The sequence below is a fragment of the Poecilia formosa genome, unplaced genomic scaffold (assembly GCF_000485575.1).
Source record: "Poecilia formosa unplaced genomic scaffold, Poecilia_formosa-5.1.2 Scaffold434, whole genome shotgun sequence".
NCBI lineage: Eukaryota > Metazoa > Chordata > Actinopteri > Cyprinodontiformes > Poeciliidae > Poecilia > Poecilia formosa.
In genome coordinates this window covers 66204-82851 of record NW_006800373.1, presented here as the reverse complement: position 1 = coordinate 82851, position 16648 = coordinate 66204, and the positions used below count along the sequence as shown (strand labels likewise).

The 16648-nt window shown below is 40.0% G+C and overlaps 1 protein-coding gene across 1 annotated transcript in view; it reads right to left on the bottom strand.

The window, feature by feature from the left end:
• Positions 1-10350, bottom strand: part of syndig1l (synapse differentiation inducing 1-like) — a 33266-nt gene extending 22916 nt beyond the window's left edge. Inside the window, exons 1-2 of the mRNA XM_007577235.2 lie at positions 9655-10350; positions 585-1252 (exon numbers count right to left, since the gene is read on the bottom strand). Of these exons, the coding sequence (XP_007577297.1) occupies positions 585-1115 (531 nt within the window). The 5' untranslated portion in view covers positions 1116-1252; positions 9655-10350. The remainder of the gene's footprint in view (positions 1-584; positions 1253-9654) is intronic.
• Between the last annotated feature and the right edge of the window lie 6298 nt (positions 10351-16648).

The window sequence follows — 16648 nt, the reverse complement described above, 5'->3', positions numbered from 1 at the left end:
GAGCTAAAATCCCATTTCAGTGAGTGAGTATCTTTATTGTCTACGATATTTTCAAGGAGTCAACAAGAGACAAACTTTGACTCAGCAAAACACATCAGAACCATCTGCAGTTCACAAGCATTCATCAGGGTGGCCAGTGGTCTAATTTGAAAAATAAATCTGATTTGTACGGTTCAGGCTAAGCAATGGATCACTTGAGCAAAATAGTTGGATTTGAGCCACTTTTGGTTTAAGCGTGACCATAACCTATACATGCCCCCAAGAGGTCAAATATTGATTAGATGAATTAATCAGAAAGTAAGTCATAGTAGGTCACATTCAGCAGATCCAAATATCAGCTTGCAGGATTTTCCTCAAACTTTCCTTCAGTTCTTTACTTTTAGACCCCGGTAAAATGCGTTTCTCAAATCGGCAGCATATATGGAAACGTTGGATATGATGGGACAGGAGCAAGGAGCAAAATGAATTAATTGCTTTACATGCACAGCTTCTTTCAGATGCGGATAAGCTGACACATTACAGCGGTTCTAAGAGTGCGTTTGAATATTTTTGACGAAATCACGCCGCCTTCGAACTGCTCTTACCTCATACTCCACATATTCCTCCTCCTCCACCTCGTAAGAAACAGTCTGAATCTTGACATGTTCGCCATCGTCGAGCAGCTTGGACTGAGGGTCCTCTGTGCCGGGCGTGTCCCCTCCCGCTGTGCTGGACACCTCCTTTGCCTTCTTCTCGGTAAAGGTAGTCTCGCAGCACTCGCTTTTGTATTCCTTAGCCTTGATGCTTCCGCTGTCCTCCTTGTACAAGATGAAGTTAGGCCTGTAGAAAGCCTCCACCGCCAGATGCAGAGAGGTGGCGTCCAGAAACTGCTGCGATTTCACCTTCCCATTGGTGCTGTAACTTCCTCCACTGACTACATTCCCATTATTTACCAATCCTCCTCCTTCACCGCCCTCACCTCCACCTGGGCCTCCTCCTGTTCCTCCTCCTCCGGTAAAGTAGTTAATAATGTTTTCTTGGTATTGGTTATTGGGGAATTCTCCTCCGTAACCATTGATCATGTGCTTACTGTTCTTGTCCAGCAACGGGTTCTGCAGTTCGCTGAGGTTCTCCATTGGAAGTGGGATCAAAATGCGAGAGAACGAACCTTCTCGGCAGCCGGACAGAGACGGAAGAGTTGTGGGGAGGAACAGGCTCCTTAGTGGTGGGTGTTAATGCCAGTAGACATTAATGGCATTAAGCACTCTGAGATCTGTAGAGGCAACAAACACAGACAGAGATGAGACCTTTTAGCTTCAGCAGAATTTTATTTGACATCTACTGGCAGGTAACATTTACTCCAACACATGCTCGCATCAGATCAAAGTTAAGAGCCGGGGCTCTCTCAGCATCAGCAGCAGCAGCAACTTTTACAGCCTTCTGCTTGTCGAGAACTGGATGGCGCAGATGAATCCATTAGGCCTAATTTGCATCCTCGCTCAAGTCGCATTAGAAAACATTCACATGCAAAAGAGCAGAAACAGCAGTAATATGGCGAACTGCAAAAGTCTTCATATCCAGTGGGCATTTCCATATTTTAGTTGGTTGTGGTTACAGCCACAAATGCTGGAGTGTTTCACTTGGATTTTATGCGACAGGTGTAAATGAAAGTGAAAATGATTTTTTTTTCTGTTTTGTTTTCTTTCACAAATGAAAACCTAAAAGTGTGGTCTATATATTGTATTTACCTCCTTTTCCTTTAATGAGTATAGATTAAATCCACTGCCATCAAGTGCCTTCGTGCAGCTACAAGTCTTTTGGGGCGTTTCTCTGCAGGCTTTGCACATTAAGAGACCAACACTTTTGCCGAAATGGCTCAGGCACAGCCAGACAGAATGACACGTCAATTTCCAGGTGTTGCTACAAGTCAAAATTGGACTTAGGTCTGGCTTTGCCTGGGTTGGTGTAACAAATGACCACGCTTTGATCTAAGTAAAATAAATAAATTATTGTGGCTCGGACTGTATGTTTATGGTTGCCATTCTGCTTGAACGTCAATCTCAAGGCCCTTATCTCCTCCAACAATTTTCCTTTAGAACCGTTTTGTATTTCATCTCTACTTATCTTTCTATGAACTATGATGCAAAGAAAGGCATCATGATGTTTTACCTCAGGGGAATGTGTGCTTTGGAGAGCTTTCAACTTCTCCACAACTATTTACCGGACTTGTCTGGTGCATTCCTCAGCCTTCATGATGTTTGTTCTTAGAACAATTGTTTTTATACTGAAGTTGAATTACACAAAGGTGTGCTCTAGTAACATACCGGGTGTCTTCTGAAGGCAACTGGTTGAGCTCAATTTTATGTAAGTGTATCAAGGAAAAGGGAAGAATCTCAAATAATCGAGAAAAGGTTTTTATATCGCCATTTTCCACTGTGTATGCAGGTTTTGTGAGCACATCGGATTATTATTGTCAAATGTGCAATCAGTTTCACCGTCTGATGTGTCAGTGGATGCCTCCTACATATCTTTTGCTCGCAGGGAAGCTATTATTCCCATTTCTACTAATCGGTGTCTGATAGTTCTGCTTAAACAAGTATGACATCTTCAGAACAGAAGTTTATAATTGGTTTGAGATTGGCGAAGGCACTCATTTTCATTGTTTATTAATTTTGTCATTAAATGTCTGGCACTCTATTTAAAATGTAACACAGCTTTTTAATATTTCTCAGTGACAAGGTTATCAAAATATAATTGCGGTAGCTACTTGGAGAAAATATTGCAGCGGTTCCCCTTAAATATATAGTATATGTGAACAACCCGAAAAATAAACTTTTAATGTCATGCGTAAGTGTGAGCCTTATGCCGGTCAGCATGTTTTTCAGAGCACAGAAAAGAAGAAAAAAAATGTGCTGGATTAATTCAGAAGTGCTCACTAGCCATCTTCCATCTGTAGCACCATGCACCTGCTCTGGAAAGGCATCCAAAAACATCCAGGCTCAAATGTAATTTTTTTTTTTCACCCTACTTGTTTTCCCACCATCCCAGGTTTTCTTCTCACCCCTTGACCTTCCTCTGAATAACTTGTAGGTCGCATGAGATTTCCAGACATAGATTATTCACCTTGATTCCTGATCCCAGTCATATATGGCTTAATTACCAAATGTTTTAAGGTAATGCAGAAAACAACAAGATTAGGAACAACAGGAAAAAGGCCTTCAGTTGACGAGATACATACGATGGAGGGCTCAGTGATTAACAGCTTGTGTAGTTATCTTGATTTGTAGGTTATTTATGGTGAATGAAAAAGCAGCAGATTCACACTCGCATGTTTTTCTCTGTTTTCCATAGTCTCTTTAAGTCAGCACCGTATCTTTCATCTCTGTCACTGCATTTCAATGTTTTCCATACATGAATTGCAAAAAATGATTATGTAAATGTGTCCTATCTCTGCACAACTTTGAACTGATATTGAAAGTCTGTTTGTACGAACTGTTCTTTGATGAAGTTTTCTAATCAATTAATTATGTGTGCTGCATTCAAGTTCAATATGTATTTTGCAATTCATGAGCATTACCAGTTTCTCTGTTACTCTAAAGAAAGGCAACTCAGTCATTTGTCATAGAAAAAACAATATATATATATATATATATATATATATAAGACATAAAAAAAATCATGCAATATATATATTTTATAAACATTGGGACATAGATATATATATATATATATAAGACATAAAAAAAATCATGCAATATATATATTTTATAAACATTGGGACATAGACACTTGTAATTGTTCTTATAGCGTTACATCCTTATGTAATTGTTTTTCCAAGCACATTATGAAGATAACTATGGGTTGATGCTCACAAATGCCTGGAAAACTATGCAAGAGAAGCAACCGCTCCCACATTTTAATGTTGGTGTGGAAACTTTTGTTTTTGCTCCCCCGTATTTTTGATTCAAAGAAATATGATCACTTCCTATACTCTAACAAACATACAAGGTTCCTAGCAATTCCCATTGTGCACCATAAAATAAATAAATAAATAAAAAAAACAGCAGAAAACCTCTTACAGCATCGCAGATTTTGTTTGCAGGAGGACTCTGACCAATCTGTAAAAGTGCAAGTAACATAACAATCTCACCATATATAGAAACTTAGTTTTAGAACTAAATCTAGCCGTAAACTCATTAAATGGGTTTATTAATCAGTAAATACTTGACAGACATGGTAAAAGGATAAAGCAGAATGGTTTTGTAGTTTGGACCTCCTCCGGAACAAGAGGTCCTCGACCTCTTCACTGCCAGCCACATACTGGATGCTTCACATCTTACCAGAACTATTTAATTTACTCCATCTATTGTTTTTCTTGAGCAGTAACATCCATCCATCATGTCTACACCCACTTATCCATGCAGGGTCACAGGCTGGCCGGTTCCCTTCTCCGCCGGTCATTGGGCGGAAGACAGGACTGGTCAGCCAGCCATGCAGATACAGTTCTGACGGTATTGACCCGTGCGGTTTCAGTACAAATGCACACTCCATGTTTTAGCTAATCATTTGTAGAAAAAACAACAACTTTGTATCCTTTTCATTTTACAGCAATTACACGCTGCATTGTGTTGATCTATCACATTAAGTTCCAATTAAATACACTGAGGTTTGTGGCCTCCTTGCCTTCTTTGCTTTAATGACTTGTTATACGCTACAAATTCCTCTCTTTGCTTCCCCATTTTTCTTCAAAGGTGGATTTTTTTTCCTCCCTCTTTTCTCTTTTCCAAAAACACATTAATAAATCAACATCCCCCCAGACTCCCAGACATCCTAAAACTCTAGAAGCACTGGACAGCTAACAATGTTTTCAGTGTTCCTCCCTGCTGGTCTTCCTGTGCCTCAATGTGCTGAGAATACGATTTTGATTAGACCATGCATGGCCCCAGGGCTCATATGTGCAAGTGAATCTTAAATTTTAAGAATGAAACTAATTGCACATTGTGCAGTGGATGAGCAGGTGTTTACATTACTCTCTGCTCTTGATGCAATATTTATGTAAGCATATGGGTCTCCTTGGCCTAGACATAGACCATGTTGTGGTGTATGCATCCCGACATATAAATTATTGACACTGTAGGCCATTGCTGTCCATTGTATCCTTTAGATTTAGTTTTTTTTGGTGTTGTTTATATTGTGTTATTTTTGTACATTGTGTTTGCTAAGTACTTCAGTCAAAGTGCATTTTAGCAGCTGTAAATCACCTCCGTGTTAGAATAGAGCAACTGCTCTGATTACCATAACATGTCTGCAACTCTGTAAATAAAATCAACTCCTGCTAAAATTACCACAGCGTTTACGTTTCATAAGAAAAACAAACTGTTGGCATGTCATAACACAGGATTTTAAAGGTTTTCAGTTAATCAACCCTATTTTTTCTTAGGTGTGGGGGCGGATGCAGGGCTTATCTTGGCAGATATGCCCCTTGTGCTGTGTAAGACAAGTGCCTGATACATTTAGTTTTGGAGGAAATAGGCATAATGTTTCAGAGGCATTTGGTGAGCGGTCGGCCAGGTCGGGAAGGTTTGGTGTAAATATAATACTCTTAGGAACAGTGTTTTAAAAAAAACATTGAATATTTTCTTTACTCTGACACAGACGCTGAAATTAACTCCCAAAGGTGTTTGCTTTCACTATTCCCAGTTAATTTATTCTCTTGCAGAAGAAATCATCAGAATGTTTCCAGTGATGCTTGAATGTATGTAAAGCTTCAGTTTTGGTTTAACAAGGCTTCAAGTTGCCACTGTCAGGCAACTTGGCAAAAGACGTTTGCCTTTCATGCCATAATATCCGGTGTCGAAAAACCCATTTCATCATAATGTGAGAAAAAAGGAGCTTCACCATCATATTTATTATTTTTTCTCATTTTTAATGTATTAAAACAACACTTGACTATCTTTGTGCAGCCAGTCTGGCAAGCAGCCACCTGCAGGTTGGCTACCTGAGCAGAGCGTCCAAATAATTAACCAGCCAGTAAATAACCAGACACCCACAGTGCACAATAAGCGCTTTTAAAACTACTAGTAAATTTAATGTGTACATATGCACAATTTCTGCATTAGTCTATGTATATAACTCAAAACATTACATAAATGTCGTACACAAAATTACAACTGCAATAATTAATATGCTGTGCCCTTTCAGCAGCACCATGAAGAATTTGTGTTATTTTCTGAATGAACTGTGTAATGTATGCTTTTGATTTGATATTTATATGGGAGCCCATAAAATCCTCGTATTTAATGTACAGTCTATGCTTAGTGGGGACAACAAACAATCCTGATTTAGTGGGTCTGCTTAAACTTTAAAAAGCAAATAAGCCGAGCAGCTCTGGCTTGGTTTTGAGAGCAAGATGATGCGGTTGTCATGCAAGTAAGAGGAAAAAGTGTTCTGCTTAATACTTTGCTGCTATAATATCTGTCAGACTAATACTCCAAATGAATGCTTTAAGCTGACAGCGGACTACTTTCATGTCATTACTCTGGGACGCACGCAGGAATCTTTATGGTTTTGCCATGCTACTTAATTTGTTGAGGCTGTGTTGGTGGTTCAAGGTGGGCACTTTTTCTTTCCCTCCAAATGGGAATTAAAGAGTGAATAAGCTATTTTAGTGCAGGCTGAAAAATGTAGGACACCTCACAATCAGACAGCATGAAAGTCTTAGAGGTAAAGAATTCAAATTTATCTATGCAGGCGTGTTTGGTTTGGAAACATTGATAACATGTGGCTGTGAGAGACTATACATCTGTATGTGAGATGTGTAGTGCGTTTTTTGTTTTTTTGGGGGAAAAGAAGGAGTAACAAATAGATGTAGGGAGAGGGTGAGGTGGGGGGGGGGATTGAGAGGGAGATCACAATTATATGTGATTCTCTGGTTGAGTGCATTTGGGCATATTGGCAGACAGCAGAGGCGGCGAGGAATAAAGAGCTGAGAGGTGCGGCTGAAAGCGAATGAGGCAGAGAAGCCTTTGTTGCAAGGAAAACAATTCGGCATGACTAAGATGGCCTTAGCGCAGGGCCTTGGTGCTGCAGTGCAACTGCATGAGACAGAGGCGCCCAGAGGGGTCCGGCAATGGGGTCCAAAGATTAGCGAACAGCCTGTAAGCAACAAGGTGTGAATAGGGTAAGATTAAGACCGTGGCAGCGCCAACATCTGAGCGCCGCAGCACAATTAGACTCCAAGTCAGCATAGCCTGCTTCCCTTTCTCAGGCTGCTGCCAATCACGCTCTAACCTCTGACCCTGGAGAAACAGAAAGTGGGTATTATCAACAAGGCCTTGAGGCGAGCGTCAGCGAGAGGCGGCAGAATACCAATGCGCCTTATCTGTCTAATGTGTTCACTAGTACGTCGCACCCACAGTTTCGCTGCCACATGTGGAGAGCCGCTTGCCGGGAACCACAACAACGGCTCCATCGCTATATGTAATTTCATTTTAGGAGCAGTACGTGGCACTGAATGTGCACAAGAAGGGTGACGACACGCACTTATTTATGGCCACAAATTGGGATGATGCACAAGGTTGAAATGCTGAAACATCGGCATTAGCACATCATCGGTGATCCCTACATGCCGCCCCAGCAGAGGAAAACCCACAGATTGATCCGGGGACAAACCAAAATGATTATACGAGTAATGGGCTTAACTCGTGTTGACTGATCCTTTTACGATCTATTACCATCAAAGGAGACTGTGCATAAAATATAATCCACTACAGATTAATCGGATGTCTATTTCTGCATGAACAGCCACAGATGAGGTCATGACTATCTGCTGAGCTCACGGACATAAAACTATTCATACATTTCACGGAACAGCCAGAGCCCCTTCTCTGGAGTCCTTGTGCCCAGTTGCACTCTTGCCACCGTGCTTTATGATGTTCACACACCTGTGAGAGGACGCGAGGTGTTCCTTGATGTGTAAATCCGCCGCCTCTGTCATGGGTGCTTGAATAATTCAGCGAGAAAGGTGTCGCACTTCTGCATAGTTTGTTCTCTGTTGTTTGCTGTCAGCGAGGCAGAGTGTGTCTGAGTCGTCTTCATTGCCTATTGATCGCAGACTTTAGGAGCAGATGACACGAGACCAGCGCTTAGACCGGGTTATTTTGAATGCTGGATGGACTGATGGGTATAGATTGTCTTGTTTACTCATGCAACTCAGATTCGGGGGACAGAAATCACTGCAGGCGCTCAGGGGACAGGTTTCCCATTTGGAGACAAAAATGATAAATCTCACCAATGTCGGTCATTAAATATTAATAGTGAGAACTAGTCCTGTGTAGTGCTCAGTGCATGCCAACAGTGTTAGTTTCTCCCACTAACTGAAATCCTCTGAAGCCTGTTGTTATCTTTCTTACTTGTGCATTGTTTCCCTTCCACTCAACTTTCATTTAATGTGGTCACATAAAATCTAAATTATTCACACCTTCTGTTAGACGTAGACTTAGTATTATGTTTTCATTCAGACAAAAAGTTTGTTTCTTATAGAAAATGAAACAGGCATCTCTCAAAAGATAAGACAGAAAACGAGGAATTGATTTTTGAAAAAAAAAAAAAAAAAAAACTGCATTTATTATTTTATTTTGTAAAAAATGGCATTTCCACAAACCAATTTACACCTTTCTCTGTAATAACCCTAATCTTCAGCCCCGTCCTCAGTTTAACCATTCGATTCACGTCAGTACGTAATGGGACAATTCAAACCTGTGGCTATTGAAACAGAGGCTCTGGACACATCTCATACTTTTTCCTTCCACTAAGCTTTCCACAAATACGCTGTGACGCAGCAATCTGGGAACAGCCAGCTTTTCAAGCAGTGATTTTTGGTGTCTTACCCTCTTTGAGGACAGCATCAAAGACTGTGTAGACATGAACACAAAGCCTTTCCAACAAAATATTTTTATTGGTCTCATGGAACATTCAAATAATCTCAGAAACAAAAAAATTGTGTGTTTATTAGCTGAAAACACTAATGACTAAAATTGCTTAAAACATAGACGTTTGAATTATATCACTTTATGGATCCACAAAATAGTTGTACTTTTTCAATTAGAGATTAAACATATAAATCGCAAATGCTTTAAGGGGAGATAACGTAATCATTCACACACACACACACACACACACACACACACACACACACACACACACACACACACACACACACACACAAAACCCAATAGCGTTCTTTGTTTCTTTTCCACCCTTTGATTTCTTCATTAAGGAAAAATGAATTCTTTAACACTGTTTGTCCAAGCAGGTGTTTTTACTCCAACCTCTACTCGATCTTATAAAGACATATATCCTGATAATACTGGACAGAAGTTGAGTCGCTGAAAAAACAACAGAGTAGGATTTTAGCTTCAGCAGTCGTAAGTGGGTGACTGTGTGAGTTCTTTATCAACATCCTCCTCCATCGCAAGAGACCCAGTGCAATGCGACAGATATGGCCCCTTAATGAAATTAATTACTTGGGGATGAACACGAGAAGGCAAAACTGCGCGTAAAGGCAGCGCGCTTTCCTCACATAAAGACACTCGCGATCAAGTAAAACGCGCACCTCTCTACACGCGTTTACTGCGAAAGAGATTGGAAACTGTGATGGGAGGATAAAATCCCTACCTTTGGGTCCCGGCGGCTCCAGATGTTGTCATGAGGACGGAAACACTCGCTTGTTTTTGCCCGTGCATTATGGCAGCGGAGCTGGCGTTGTCCTCCACAGAAAGAGGCATTTCTCAGACTTTCTCATTTAAAGAAATAGCCCATCACTCCGGGCGAAGCCGCTCTTCCGACTTCAGGTGGTGGGGAGGGGGAGAAGAAAGAAAGAAGGACGCCTTCAACAAAGATGAGGTGCTCTCCCCCCCCACAGTAAACCCGACCTCTCACTAGATATCGGTCTCCTCCGAAACTTAGAGCAACCCTCGGAACAAAAAAAAAGAGGGAGAGGGAGACACGACTGATGGTGCGTGGAGGTTTAGAGAGAGATGAGGAGTGGAAGCGCGCGCGAGGAGAGTGGGAAACAAAACGCGTCCACCCCCAGCCAGCCAGAGATTACTGTAACCTATTGGTCATCAGCAAGCCATCTGCAATCTAAAGATCTGCTATAAAAAAAAAAAAATAATAATAATAATAATAAAAAAAACCTGCTGACTGCTGGAAATCAATGCAATCTACCGCTGCGGGAAAGCAAGCAGACTGGGATGAAATAAGGAAGAAAAGTCCAAGCGAATCTAAGTTCATTAAAGTGACAGGTGATCAGAGTGGTGATCGGACTGGACTGTCATCTCTCCGTGGAAGGGCTTCAGGGCAGACAGCGGGCAATTAGATAGAGAATGGATGGACTTGAGCAGGCAGCTCTGTGGGTTTTTTTTTTCTTCTTTTTTTCTGTGATTTCATTAGTTTAAATGTGCGAATCCAATGACTTCAATCACGTTTTCATTATTATTAGTATTATTATTTTAGAAATAAGACAATAAATCTACTTGGTGAAAGACCCTGAAAATAATTTCTTATTAAATAATGTTTGATTTCCGTTTCTTGGGAACACCTTGGTGCCATGAGTAAAGCCCTGATTCTTCTACAAGGTGTCAAAAACATCTTGTCCAAAGTTTGGCCTTTATTGATGTGACAGGTTCACACAGTTGATGCAGATTTGTCTGCCGCAAATCAAATTCTTTTTATTACTTGTACTCTGTCATGTATAAGATGCCAGTTTAAGATGATTTTAGGTTTGCGACATGGTTGGTGGTCAAAAAAAGGGTGTACATGGTCAGCAATGCAGTTCGATGCTCAGTTTGAACTCCAGATAAACACAGACGTCAGTCATCTTGAGGGTTGGCTCGTACTATCATCCCATCACTGCTACTTTGAGTTAAAAGGAGTCAGCTGAAGTGATTCTGACATCTGATCAAAATGCTTCCAAGTCTCGTCCCTTCAAAGGTTTTCCAGGTGTCCCATTGTGAGGATACTCCAGCCAGTGCCGACCCAGAACTTGCTAGATAGATTCTATATCCTGGGAATGTCTTTGGCTGAGGTTTTTCCTTGCAGAAAAAAGGGGTGAATCCTGGCTGGAGCTTTTCCAGGTGAGTTCCCTTAAGCTCCTTCTCCATGGGCGTGGCTTTACCTATTTTTTTCCCCACCCAGCCCCATGTAGATTTATCTCCATTTCCAGGTACTGTGCAGTTCTTTCCGGTTTTCTGGAGCCACCTCAGGGGTGGTACAAGCTGGACCCAGTCTGCTATAGGGAACTGTATGGCTGCATTCATTGTTTGGCCCATGGATTTATATCAATAGCAACATCTCAAAAAGATTTTCAATCTGCAACGAGACTGTAGTAGTTGGCATCAAGACAAGCTGCAAATCAATAATATCATGGTCGAACTTTGAGGTCCAAACCTTTTCATCTGTTGTATTGAAGAACGCATACAGTGTTAACTGGACGGGACAACAAGCAAAGAGCAAATACACCAAGAAATGTCGGAGAAACTGGCTGCCCGGGGGTTTCTTGTGGTTTATATACTAAAAACATGCCTGTTATTGTAGGTTGATTAGTCTCTCTAACTTGCTGTTTGTCCTGTGGGTCTCTTTGTTGCTCTGTGATAGACTGCCGTCTGGTCCATGGGTTTTTTCCATCTCTCACCTTTTGACCCCCTTTGGGATCCTGTAAGGATTAAGCAGGTGTAGAAGACGGATCCATGGACTTCATTACAGCTGCAGGCACAGCCAGTAACACTGGCACCGTCCTAATCAGACAGCATTGGGTGTCTTTGTATTTGTATTCTAAAATGTCATGTGGGTATGCTAGGAAAAACATGAAGCTGTTTCACAGAATTGTGCAGGAAAAAAAATAAATTTCAGTGTAAGATTTAACACCTCAGCTAATTAACACGTTAACACAAAGAGCAATTGCACCTATATGTTATATTATGCCAGGCGGCAAATTAGTACGCACTAAATCTGGATTCTAATATAGAAAATAGACCTTTCTATAAATGTGCAGCTGGGTCACAGATATATGAATCATCCTCTCGTTACTGTTACATCAACAACATATCAATCATTTCACGCTTGTCTCTTTTACATTCAAAAAGAAAATGGGAACTTATTGAAAGTAAATGCACCTCAGAGTAAATATGCACCGTAATCTACATCTGGACCTCTTACTTGTTTTGACCCTTAAGTGTAAAACCGCTAAGATTCTTTGTGTAGACATTTCTTTTCTTTGACGTACCCTAGCCTCTTTTATGCATCTGACATTTAGACCTGCCCACTTTAGAGTAAAAAGAAAAAAGGGGGGAGGGGGGAAAGGTCAAGAAATACCCCAAGAGAGTGTGGATCAAAATAGTCTAGATCATCACAGAGTTTGACCAAGGGATGGACAATAGGGATGGAAAAAAAGAGGGCAAGCACAATGGGAGGTGGCTCTGACAGGCCGTGTAATAGCTTGAACGTTCTGAAACATTGATCATACCGCCATTTCAACGTTTCCTCAAACCACCTACTGTTCTTAAGACAGGCCTCCCAGGAGTATTTTTTTTTCTTTCTTTTCCTATTTTTTTTTTTGTCCAAACTCAGTGGAACAGCAATCATTCCTGACAAACAGATTCAGGTCCGCTGGTCGGTTGCTCTCTTGGCCTCATCAGAAGCCCATCAATCATTGATGACTTTTCTTCCTTAGCTTCACTCCTCTCTTTTTGAACTTACAGTTTGATCAGCAGAAAGCTGTCATATTGTGAAGTTCAGCCGCATCCCTCCCCTGCTTTTCAGAGGTGCTTGTCGCTCTCGTAGCTACAGGCATGTCTCGCCATGCAGCAGAGCTGTAAGATCCAATTTGTTTGTTTTGAGATGACTCCAATTCCTTTTGCCACAGAACATTAGGGCTGCAAATGAATATCCCTGAGCTCAGTGGCTCACAGGTCTGTTTGGAGGCAGGAGGATGGCATTCCGGCATAATGGCAACAGCGTGGAGAGAATTCCTTAAGAACGGAGCTATACTGGCCGTATAAAAAAAAAAGCCTCGCTCTCGCCTCCAACCATTTTCTTGCTCTCCTCTTACGGTGTCATTTGTCACCTTTACAGACCTTTTCACAAATGAGTCTAGAAGGCAGAGGGCTCATCGACGGCACCGTGCTCGATTCCAACCTCTACCTCTCTGTCACTCTCAGTCGACACTCAGGGAGGAACAGAAAAGAATACAAATGAGCAGCAGTGATTGAAGAGACAAAGCAAGGCCAACAAAACGTTGGTGAATCTGGTGCTAATTGTTAAAGGCCTGCCTCATAATAATACGTATTTAAACCTCATGTATATGTAACACCTATTAACTTTTCAATGTCATAATAGAAATGTGGATGAATTTGTAGCTAGAGTGCTGCTAGGGCTTAGTTAATTGAAAAAACGGCCAAACTTAGTTTTCCCATTAAAGAAATGTTGGTTGACACATTAAGCTTCCTCACTGATGATGATGATGATGATGATGATGATGATGATGATGATGATGACACACTCTGGAAAATAGACTGTAGCTGCTCCATGTTTCACTTCAGTGACTTGCAGCAAAAAAAAAAAAAAAAAACAATCAAGACTTTGTCCCAAGTTGAACATTGCTCTCTCCTCAAGTAATCTGATAAACACTTTGAGGATAAAAGGGAGCACAAAATGAAACCTTGTTGAAATGCCGCATAGTCGTTTAAACAACACGGGACATGACATCTAGTTCACGTGTGGGTTTAACATTTTGTGCATGCCTTTGGTCTCTGTCATGGTTAAGACTTTTATTTACAACATCCAGCTCCTGAAACCTGCTTTAGATCGTCTCCCCTCGTCTTAAACATAATGCGAACCGAAGACTCATGTGCCAACCATCGAAATGTATCAATTATCCTGAGCTGTCTTCAGATCCGATTTTGCTGTTCCCATGCAAGAGCCTGTAGCCTGAAGAGCTTACCACTAAAAGTGAAAAAAATAAAATAAAAAAGTTAATGTAAACAACTTTATTGATAAGTTGTTCATAATACAGATTTTCTCAGTCGTTTTGGTACAGCCCTCGGATCAGAATTGAAATTCTCAAAGCTGCCTGTTGGATCTTTAAATCGTTCTATCAGTTGGACGCTTTAGAAAAGTTGTTTCTTATTGCTTTGAACAAGTTACAAATGCAAATACATTCACACAAGTGACTATGCACAACTCTCTGCTACTTAATTCATTTTTAATTTCATTAAAACATGAGATTGTATTATTTGAGTCTATGGTGAATATTCTCAACCTCCACAGCAGCATGCGTACGTTGCATAACTCTTACCTTGAAAAGTAGTCGAACTAGTTGTCATAACATGTCAAGTAAGAGATTCTTTCAACGCCGTGTTGCAAGAGAAGTTATTCTTGCTAATGCAGGTGAGAATTTGTGACTCAAGAGTCAGGAGCTCCATGAGGTGTAGGAAGAGCTCACCGCAGTTCCTACAGCAATTACTGTATTTTCTCCTGGCAATCAGTGATTATCATCAACATGTGAACAAAAAAAAAACCCCATCTGGATCCATGTCACTGGGTTTATCACGATGAAGTAAGACCTGATCTGAACTACTGTGACCAAAAGCCAAAATTAAAAGAAATAAAAACAAAAATTCTGCAAATACAATCATTTTGTGAAGAGTGGCTTGGCTCAACCTTTGGGAAGGCTTAGAGTAATGAAGCTGCTCCCCAGGAGCCGGATAATTCAGTCGAAGTGGTTTAGAACAAGCAAGTCTAGGAGTCTCTGCTTGTTTCTCTCTCGTCACAGTAAAAACTAAAAACAGTTTCAACGAGACACATCACATATTATCTCCAAAAGTGTCTTTGTAAAAGCAAGACTCTATTTCCTTTCAGAACAAAGAATCACATTGTGTAATGCGTTGGACGTTAAAGATATGCAAACGTTTTACCAGTGGCTGCTGGGATTAAACGCTGACCTGTCACCTTGAAAACGCTTTCGTCTTATTCAAAATCACAATATATATCCCGTTATATTGTACTGCATCACATTGTGATGCTTCTAAGTTTACATATGTCACATGTGAAATCATATCACGTGTATTTATTTCATATATTATTGAGTATTCACAAAAATGCCTTTTCACAGCTTTTTCCAACATGCATTAATAGTTAATAAATTGTAATATTAAAAACTCAATTCACAAAGTGAAACATGTATAGAATAAGTTTTTTTAGAATAAGTTTTTCATGATGGTTTTTATGTTTACAGATAATGAAAACAGCATTTTACACTGGAGTTTAACATCAGAGCTACTAAAATAAACATTTTCAATATATTAAATATATGTGTTTAATAATTATAATTATGCAAGGGTTGTTATTTTGAAAAAGTTACTTTTAATCTGACAAACTCATAAGAAAGACTTTTCTATTCAATCTGCTGTTTAAATTAAATTGATTTTATTACTGTGTGACTGTACAGTTCGCCATGATTTGGTACAATATGGTGTTGTGCAATATAATATTGCATGCATTACAATACAAATAAACAAGGAAACTGTTTTTTTTTTAACATCTGGCCATATCATTAGTATAAAAATATTAATAAAAATTTGAAGCTTTGTTGAAGGCATCCAGTAACTGAAAGACAAGTGTCCTGCCGTTGTTTTCTTTGAGCAGCAGAAATCAAATTCTGTTCTTTTAAGAGAATCCATGCAGTAAGCAGAGCATGCATGCTCAGCGGCTCATGTGAGCCGTTGCTCTGAACTGCCCGCTCAGACGAGCGCATCTGAAAGTCCTATGTTGTATTTTTAATTACTGAATTTATCCTTTGACATCTCTGCTGTTTAGCCCGTTGTCTTTTCTCTCCCGCTCAAACGAAATCCAATTTGTTTCTCGGGTTACTTTTCCTTTGTGCGTGCTTTCATGGGATTTCACAATTAGCGGTGGAGTGGATCACAACAGTTTTTAAATGAAGCTTTGTGATCTTCCCCTTACATAAAACACAGAACCAAAACAGTAAATATATATATAAAAAAAAACGAAGCCTGGAAATAATGAAGCTATAGAAGATGAACCGTCTTTCATCAATTTTCTTCTTGTTTGAATAAGAAGAGAGCAGTCATTGCAGATTATGGAAAAAACAAAAGCGCTGAGGCTATCAAACCAGATGGTGTCTATGAACACATCACTCCATGCAGCTATTTTCAATGCATCCGTGGCCAGAAGTTTGGTTTAGAGGGGATTTCTTTAATAACACTCTTCAAATGGGCTTTCCTTCTCAACTCATAGGAAACGATGTAATATTTAACACCTGCAAACGACATTGGAGTTAGCTTTTAGCAACAACCTTCTCTGGGAATCAATCAAATTTACTTTCATTCACGAGAAGAATAATTGTGTGTTGCTTTTTTTAATTGATTTTACATATTTCCTCTTGTAACAAAACCGGTTTTTTGTTGCAATGAAAAACACAATACTACTAGCTGCTTCAATCCAGATAAAAGTGCTTTTCTGGTTTATGTATAAAAAGTTGATAGCAAAATTATAATTTACAAAACTCTAAAAAAGGAATGGTATAATAAACTCAAAATGCAACAAGATACAGCACAGTGACGTTCCAAAAACATTTAAAGCATATCATTAT